The following is a 9130-nucleotide window of genomic DNA, read 5'->3' as shown; positions in this document are numbered from 1 at the left end:
CATGGCCAGCAGGCAGGGCACCACTGTTTGGTGGTAGTACCAGCAGCTCTCTGCGTCCTGCTGGCACTGCAGGGCCACGCGGTGCAGGCTCTGGCACACAGAGACCATGTCTTGGGCGTTCCCAGCCTTGCTCCCTGCAGGGCACAGTCACTGTCACATCAAACAGCCGCAGCACCCATCCCGCTCATCTGCACTGGGACCCCGGGGCAATGCAGCCCTCCCTACTCCCCCCTCCACTGGTGGGATTCACAGGCCAGCCCTCAGCTCCTCACAGCACTGCCAGCCCCACTCTCTCCCAGCCATCACCAGTAATGGGAGGCAGCTCCTGCCCAGATGCGCTCCGCGGAGCTCCCTGCTGTGGTCTGCGTTACCTTTCTGCACCTCCCGGAGATGCTGGAGCAGGACAGGGACGGTCTCCCTCACGATGCTGGTGTGCGTGGACACGGCTGCCAGGGCCTGCAGGCAGCGCTGCCGCAGGGAGCGGTGGTCATGGGAACTCTCCTTCTCCTGCTCTGAAGAGGAAACACACCTCAGAGGGGTGGTGGGGTGACCCGGGTCCCCCTTGCCCAAGGGCATTCAGGGCCCAGACCCCGCCAGGGTGGATGGGGTGAAGCAGCACAGCAGAAGGAGCCTGTGCCAGGCCCAAGGCACTCTGCCTGCTCTGTGCCTGGACACCTCCTTCCCACAAGGATGATCGTGGCCACACAGGCTGGCTGCCAGCACCAGGCACGGCCTGCCCTGTGCCAGCACCACAGTGCCTGCGCTGGGAATCCCCCAAGGAGAGCCACTGACCTATGCCATATGGCACAGCCCCACTGCCTGGTAGGAGCCGAACCAATATGTGACAGGCTTCACCCCAAAACCAGACATCACTCCCTTCCCAAGGCCGCCAGCCCTACCTGACTGCAGCTCCTCTTCAAGCCTGGGTACCATGCGTCCAGAGAAAACCTTTGGGTAGATGGGGGCCAGAGATCCAGCTGCCTCCATCGCTGCTTCACTGCCACAAGGGAAGAGAGTGGGAGGGGAAATGTGAGCACTGCAAACCTGGGGCTGCTTGTACACCAGCTGCACAGATCTGGGCCAGAAGCTGCCTTCAGAAACCCATTTATCAGCAGTCTGCTTTTTTCACCCTATCGGCAGGCAGAGCAGAGCCTCCACTTTGATAGGCTCAGACTTCCTAATTTTCAGTCCATAAATCACCTGGTTTATCCCTTTGCTCTTATACCCACATGGTCGTTTAGTTCACAGTCCTGTGCCTTCCCGCAGACTACAGGCCCTCTCTGCAGAAAAGCCAGGCTTTGCTACTCTCCCCAGAACATGGGTGCCTACGGTGGCACCAGCCCGCCCCTCACCTGCTCTGAGAATCCTCCTCACACAGAGCGAGATGGATGAGGTGATCCACAACCAGCTCCAGGTCGGAGGGAGATAGGAAACCTGCAACAAAAGCCTGCCCTCAGCCAAAGGCAAAGATGCTGGTGTTCTGGCCAGCACCCTTCCCCCTCGTCCAGGCTAGCAGCACTGCAGCTGCATGCCAAACACCAGAGATACAAGGTGCCCAGCACAAACAGGCAAGAGAGACCAAGTGTCCCTGGAGCTCATGGCCTGGGTAGAAAACTCTGCCACTGCTTCTGTACACCTACAGACAGCAGGCAAGGACGTCCTAGCAGCCAGATGGCATGGTGTCTCCCAGAACAGGGTGACACCTCCCTCTGCCTCCCCAAGGGAAACAAGGCACCAACCTTGCAGGGAGCCCAGGACAGTCAGTGCCCTGACCCCGACCAGCTGCAGCTGCACACTGGAATCCGTCAGCGCAGAGAACACCACAGAGCAAATTGGGGCTCGGAGCGACAGCAGAGTGCTCTCATCTGGAGAGAGAGGCATGGAGTCACTGCCTGTGCCTGGCTGTCACCGCACAGTCACCACAACAGCACCTGACAGACCCTTTCGGGGGCTCTGCCGGTTGACATCCAACCATGCAGGGTCCTTGGGACATGGCAGGGGGTCACACATGCAGCCGCCCAGGTCAGTGAGCTTTCCTTCTTTGTCAATGTACCGGAAGGTGAGGTCAGAGCGAGCAGCGCCCTGGGACATGGGTGCCTCCAGAGGAACCAGCAGCCTCACCTTCTTCGACATGTCCCCACTTCTGCTGCAACTCCAGGAAGCTCAGCAGCATTTCCAAGATTGTCCTCCTCTGGCTGCTCTGCAGGGACACAAAGGCATAACCCACATCACTGTCACTGCTGGCACACAGCTATGCCTCAGCCCAGCGCTGCAAGGCCAGAGGGTGCCCACGGGGTCCCCACCCACAGCCAGGGAAGGACACCCACTTTGACATCCTGCTCCCACCAAGCCCTGCAGAGCCAGCGGGCGCACTTGGCCCTGCTGTCTGTGACTACAGAGCCCGGGGCGCCCCTCACCTGTGGGTGCTTGGTGTACTGCTCCAGCAGCAGGGGCAGGACGCTGCAGGTGACACGGTGGTAGGTGCGGAGGGAGGCACTCGCTGCTGCCTGCAGGAGTTTGGCACTTGGCCACACCAGCTTCATGTCGGGCTCACACAGATGGTGCCTGCAATCTGAGATAGGCTGAGCGTCAGCTGCACCGGCAGAGCTCCTCTGCCTCGTGTGCGGGGATGCAGCTGGTATCTGGGATGGGACATGCTGCCAGGGCGCAGCTCTGAACCGCAGCACAGCCTCCCTAATGGAGCTGCTTCCCCCAGCTCTGGGCACACAGCACAGCCTCGGATGCCCCAGTCCCAGCAGAGAGGGAAGCAACTCAATCCAATAGGCATTTCCTAGTGTGCCTCCTTCTCCTCCCTTCCTGTAGCCAATTACCTTGGAGAAGCCAACAGTGGCTGTGAGGGCTAGAAAGAGGAGAAAGAGGCTTCAAAGATAACAAGAGGGCAGATCTCCAGCTAGGAGCATGCTTGCAGGCCTGACTGCTTGGGGCAGAGTAGGTCTCTACTAGCTACCTTGCAGGATGCTGCTGAGGAAGGAATCCAGCAGATCCTCAGTGTCAGGGCTGAGCACGGAGCGGGAGAGGCAGGCAGAGAGGGCGTGCAATGCGGCCAGGCACTCCGCCTCGACCTTCTCGCTCGCTGTCTGGAACACCTGCAGGAGAGGCCGTAGGATGAGCTAAGCTCCATGCTGTACCCAACGTGGGCTGAAGGGCTCAGGCTCCCGCCTCACTTCCCACATGCTTTGAATGTGCAGTGCGACACATCGAAGCCCCAGGGACATGCTGACAGGGCTGGCCTGTCCCCCCACTTTTCAGCTGGGGCTGTCCAAAGCCACAAGTGGGGGCTGCTGGGAGATAAGGGGCTCACCTGGTCTGGTTGTGAACTCCTGCTCAGCAGGAGCCTAACTGTAGTTAGGGGCCCTGCAGTACTCACCTCCCTGCGCAGGGATGACCAGAGGCTGGGGAGGAATTCCTGCAGCTCCTTCTGCCCATAGATGGCACAGCAGGCAGTCTGCAAGAGGGAGCCAGGAGAAAGCATCAGAGAGAAGCCAGTACTGGGAGGACACAGAGCAGGGACACTGCCCATCCTGGCAGGCTCATGCTGCACAAACCATTCAAGGGAGAGAAAAAGAGGAGAGTGATCCAGGCCAAACTAGGACCCTGGAAATTGTGGCTCTGCAAGGCAGAGTCTCTGGCTGGCAGGGAGAAGGGCTCAGAGGCAGCTGGCTGCTGCTGTCAAAGGCCAGCTGTGGGCTGTAGGGAGTAGGGGATCCCTCCTTACCAGAGTCTGCAGAGAGTCAAGCTTGGCACTTTGCAGGTCTGAATCCATCTTCTCGATGAGCAGAGGGAGAAGGAACTGCGGAGAGAGGCACTTAGACTCAGCCCATCTTTTGCACCACCTTGTCCATGGCCCTGCAGGGCTGCAAGCTCAGTCTCTGCCAGGAGAGCAGAGGTGGAGGGATACCAGGCAGCCCCTTCCCAGGGTGTCAGCATCAGCACCCTTTCCGTGCCCAGCCCCAACAGGAGACAGGGCTGCCCTCGTGCAGGCTGCTGGTCCCAGTTGTTCCCGTCCCACACAGCCACAGCAGGAGCCACAGCACTATGAAATGCAACCTGTGCTCAGGAAACAGCGGGGTGCTCAAGAACCCCCTAGGAGCTTCCTACCTCAGCAAATTGGGGTGTGGAGGCCAGTACAGCCCGGAGGCTCAGGATCAGGTCTTCTCTCTGGATGCCATGAGGGTCATTGGGGGGCTGGAAAGGAAACGGAGAGCAGGTCACTCACCCGTCAGGAAACCTCCCAACCCAGTCATCAGCCGAGGTTGCATCACCTCATCTCCAGCAAGACAGCAGCGATGCCAGTCACTGCAGCCAGCTTGGCACTGGCCTGTCAGCCTGGGTACCACAGCTTGCAGCTAAACACTGCCCAGCCAAGACTCTTGCCAACCCTCTCCTCCCATCCCCTGGAGGGGACATGACCTCCTGAGAAAATACCAGAAGGAATAGGCTGTGGCAAAGGGCAGACTCACTCACTGGAGTAAAATCAATGGGGAAATAGCAGGACGTCACTTCAAACAGCTCCTCCACAAAGGGTCCTGAAAGGAAAGGACACAGAATGTGAGCAGAGATGCTGGGCAAAAGAGGCACAGCACCTATGCCTAGCACCCATGACAGGCTGGCTCTGCAGCTCCTAAAGCACATCAGGGTCAACCCAGCCCTGGTCAGACCCAAAGGCCATCCCTTCAACAGCTCAAAGAAAAGTGACATGTCCCCCGATCATCTCTGCATGGCAGGCACAGGCTCACCCAGGGCGTAGTTCTTGGCAATAAGATCACGCACAATCTGGAAGGCCACGAGCAGGTTGCGGGGATCCTTTTCCCCGTCCATCACCTGGATGAAGCCAAAGGTGAAGTCGGCACCCAGGCCCTTCAGCTCTGCAGAAAAAAGGAGCGCGAGCAGATGCAGGACACCAGACCACACCAACATGACATGAAATCAGCCCAGTTTCCCCAGCCCCACAGCCCTTCCAGCTCTCCCCAGGGAGAGCAACAGAGCCTTCAGAAAAGGCAAAAGCGAGCCATTCTCCCAGCCTGGACAACCTCAGTGTGGTTCTGACAATTGCCCTCTCACCTTCCTCCCTGGTGCCCATGAAGTTGGTGATGATGCTGTAGACTGTGTGGCGGTCCAGCTGCAACAGGGACTGGAGCGAGGAGCAGAGCAATCAAAACAAGCTTCCACACATGGCAGCATTGCTACCCACCACCCAAGCGCAGCGCATTGCCCTTGAGAAGAGGGCAGGACCCCCAGCAACTCAGCTGCTGCTTCCTGGCACACAGATCCCTTTTACCACATGCAAAGTGTGCACATGCCTATGCGATGGCACCTGAACATGACTGTGTCCATCACTGCATGAATGCACCATCACAGTCACACCAGGGCCACACATAATGCCCAAGGCCCTGCCAGCATAAACAGTCTTAAACTGGGGGAGAATTTGGGTGCTGAGGGCACTTAAACAGAGCCTGGAGAACACAGCAAAGGAAATAATTCCCCCAGGGTTGAGAGAAGAGAGGACAAGGGCGAAACAGGATCCTTGGCTGCTGTCTGCCTCTCTGCAGTGAGACACACCGTCTCTAAGCTCCGTAGGAGCACTGCACTGCTGCTGAAGGATGCACTGTCACTAAATGTGCTCAGTCCTCGGGGCAGGTAGACCACCCCCAGACACCCAGGGAGCGGAGAGCAGGGACAGGAGGATGGAAAAATCACATTGCTCACCTGCACATGTACTTCCTGGAAGATGGCTTTCAGCACAGACACCGCTAGCCCTGGGGGCAGCGCCTCACACATGCTCTAGGGACAGGAAAGAAAAGCAAGAATAGAAAACCATGATGGCAGCCACACAACAGAGCTCCTGCCTCTGTACAGCAGCCACCTGCAGGATCCTCTCCTACGCCAGGGAGAGCTCACCGCACCCACAGACAGGACAGGACAAGATGCCCATCATCTGTGCTGCTCAGCGAGGCAATCCTTGCCACAATGCCAGCTTGGGGCAGGAAATCAAGGCAGTCTCCTCTCCCCTGCCCTTCTGCAAGGGGCACAGCAGGAACATGGCGGAGACAAGGCAATGCTGCCAGGCAGGAGCTGACAGCCCAGCCGTGTCCTGCTCAACATGCTCCTCCAACCTGTACCCAGGTGTTGCACCTCCCTAGCACTGTTCTGGACCGCATCCCGGCACCGCGGGCTTTGGGGCGTGAGCTCACCAATGCTCGGAGTCCCTGGAGCACCGAGGGGATCACAAGGTGATGATCTTGCAGCCGGTTCTCATAGAACAGGACCAGATGGAGCACTGTCAGAAACAGACACCAACGTGCGTTAGTCCCAGGAAATGCAGCTGCCAGGCCAGCCCCAGCTCTGCCAAAAGCAGCTGCCAGATGAAGAGTGAGCACATCTCGTGCTGGTGAACAGGATGAACTGCCACTGTTGGGTGCACCCACCTGGCTCCAACGCCTTCACCCTCCCCCCGTCAGCAACCTACATCTGACCAAAACGGGGCAGCACCCACCCCTGGCTGCTGCAGAGGTGCTGGAGCTACCCGAGAGGCATTTGCCCTGGCCTGTCCAGACACGTGGGTGCAGACACCAGCAGGGAAGCAGCAGACGCCTGCTCAGCGGAGGCTGGAGGATCTCCTGGGGTGGGGCGCAGGGCTGGAGCAGGAGCTCCGGCTTCTCCACAACACGTTCCCGGTCCCTGAGTCACGGCCACGGGCGCCTGCACACCCCGGCCCTGGGGAGTGGCAGCAGGAAGCAGACAGGAAGAGCCGGCTCGCAGCATCCTGCGCCCACAGCTGCTGCAGAAACTCACCCCCCCAGGAGGCAGCCTGACACAGCGCTTGAGAAATTAACTCCGTGAGGAGGGACACGAAGGGAGACGGGGCCAGCTGGGGGTGTCACAGCAGCTACCCACACCCTGCCGGGGATCTGGCTCTGCCCACCCTCCTCCAGACCTCCTGGTGACTTGGCTCTGACCCAGCCCGCTCAGCTGCCCTGACTCTGCCATGCATCCCCACTGAACCTCCCCACCTCTGGCTGCCCCCCCAGAGCACCCCATTCCCCATCACAGTCATCACACCTGACTCCAGCTACACCAGGTAGTCTGTGTGTATTCTCTGCTGCTCTCAGCCCTGCCTGGCACCAGTCTGAGACTTACAGAGAGCCAAATGCCAAGGACTAAGCACCTTTTACTTCCATCCTTCCCTTCCTCCACCTCACTTACTAGCTGGGCCCCCCTGTCTTGCCAGCTTGCTGGCACGGGTCCAGCTACTCATCAGCAAGGCCCCCAGTCCAAATCAAAGTTTGGCAGCACTTACTGGCTTCCCCCACTGCCAGCCAGTTGCTATGGAGCATTTAACACAGCCAAACCTTCTCCTTGCCTCCACAAACAAGGCATCTTCCTCTCCCCATGCGGGTCCTCCACTCCACTCTCATGCTTATGCTGACCTCCCCTCCACTCCAGGCCCCAGGGTTCCCCCAGAGTTAACTTGGGCAGGCCGCAAAGCGTGACTTGCTTTGTGAAGGATGGTTTTCCTGCGCTGAATCACCACCCAAGGATTTTGACATGCAGATATGTCCCCAAGGCATCCCACGTGGTGCTGAGCACACCTGGGTGTGCAACACCCACACACTGCTGGGGGCACCAGCTGCAGCCTGGCGTGTTCAGGGACTAACCCGAATTGCGTGGTGAGGTTGGCAAAAAGGCTGCAGTGTGAGGCCCTGTGCCCTCCTTGGGCTTTGACTCTTAAGAGACATGTACCAAGTTGTCATGGTGCTAAATCAATCCCTTTGCCAACAGCAGGACAGTCACTCAAGCGGCACAGCCTTTGCCCTCACCTGCCGGCAGCCACTCAAGGACCCAGAGCAGCCCTTACCTTCCTTCTCCTGGAGCAGGGAATAACACTGGAGCAGGACTTCTGACAGCAGCTGGATGCCTCGCCCTCGCGTCCGAGGATCTGTGTTCTCCAGGCAAGACCTAGCCCAAGTGGGGAGAAAGCCCAAGAGGCCTGTTGTGAGCAGGAACACCCAAGCAGGAAGCACATCCTGAGCAGACACATTATAAAAACAAAGGGGTGCCGCTCTCTGGGCAGGGGGGCGGTGGCCCAATCCTGCCTGACTTTCTGGCAGGGTGGGAGCAGACTCCTCTTCCCCTGACTGTGCTGCACGCATGCACCCGGCCCCAGAGCCACGCAGCAATAAATCCAAGTTCTCAAGTTGGACCAGAGAAATTGCTCTTGCCCCATGCTCCGCACCTGAAACTCGGGCTCCCAAGATCACAAGGGCCGAAAAAGGGCAAAGCCTCTTACAACAAGGCAAACCTAGCCCCCAGCTTGGGAGAAATGAGCCTCCTCAAGTCCCAGACCATGATAGCTCAGAGACAGAAGCAAAAGCTGAGTGCCAGCCAACTTGTGACATGGTGATGTGCAGCTATGTGCTCAGGCAGCTCCTGCTGGGGACAGTCCCAACTGAGAAGTGCCCTGCTGCCTGCCACAACACCTCTCCTTGGTCCTGGGAGAGCATCAAGAGCTGCTCTGGCCTTGCTCCTTCCCAAACAGCTCCCAAGTCCTGAGAGGGCAAAGCACTGCTCAGGCCCCGTGCTGTGAGCAGACAACATCCTTGCAGGCCTGTGTGCTGCGGTGTGTCTACCAGCACTGAAGCTAGCTCATCCCAGACGAGCAGACTTTTCCTTGTCACTGTCCCTCCTTGTGAGAATCTCCCCTGCAAGGCCCTTACGCAATGTATAACATGTATAAGGCTTTTCTTACCCTAGGGCTTCCACAAGCTGCAGCACAGTCCAGCTTCCATCTTTCACCCCTGCAGAAAGGAGGTAAAGAGAGTGAACCAAAGAGACTCCCAGACCATCAGTCAGGCACAGCACTGGAGATGGATGCCAGGAAGGGCCCCAGCACTGCAGTGGGAAAGCCTGGCCGGGTGCCGGCATCTCGCTAAGCACCAAAGGACCCATGTGCACTTAGTTAGTGGAGCTGCCTCCAGCCCTGCCTGTGAACATGTCTGAGACCGAGAGCTGCCTCGACTGAATCAGAGCTGAGAGCAGGCAGCAAGGGGTGAACTTGCCTGCACTTTGCCTCTACCCTCTCCCCGCAGCCCAGCTGCATCCATCACCAACG

General features: G+C 58.7%; 1 protein-coding gene across 1 annotated transcript; it reads right to left on the bottom strand.

The window, feature by feature from the left end:
* Nucleotides 1-6: 6 nt before the first annotated feature.
* Nucleotides 7-8816, bottom strand: MMS19 (MMS19 nucleotide excision repair homolog (S. cerevisiae); the record flags this gene model as incomplete). The annotated part of the gene is made up of 18 exons (XM_009701285.1): nucleotides 7-134; nucleotides 372-512; nucleotides 900-997; nucleotides 1353-1434; nucleotides 1740-1865; nucleotides 2122-2200; nucleotides 2418-2572; nucleotides 2969-3107; nucleotides 3389-3466; nucleotides 3737-3811; nucleotides 4120-4206; nucleotides 4486-4547; nucleotides 4758-4886; nucleotides 5083-5152; nucleotides 5728-5802; nucleotides 6213-6298; nucleotides 7877-7977; nucleotides 8768-8816. Coding segments are annotated over 18 exons (1760 nt in total), but the record flags the coding sequence as incomplete, so codon positions are not given.
* Nucleotides 8817-9130: the final 314 nt, after the last annotated feature.

The sequence above is a fragment of the Cariama cristata genome, unplaced genomic scaffold (assembly GCF_000690535.1).
Source record: "Cariama cristata isolate BGI_N322 unplaced genomic scaffold, ASM69053v1 scaffold23025, whole genome shotgun sequence".
NCBI lineage: Eukaryota > Metazoa > Chordata > Aves > Cariamiformes > Cariamidae > Cariama > Cariama cristata.
This window is presented reverse-complemented; position numbering and strand designations above follow the sequence as displayed.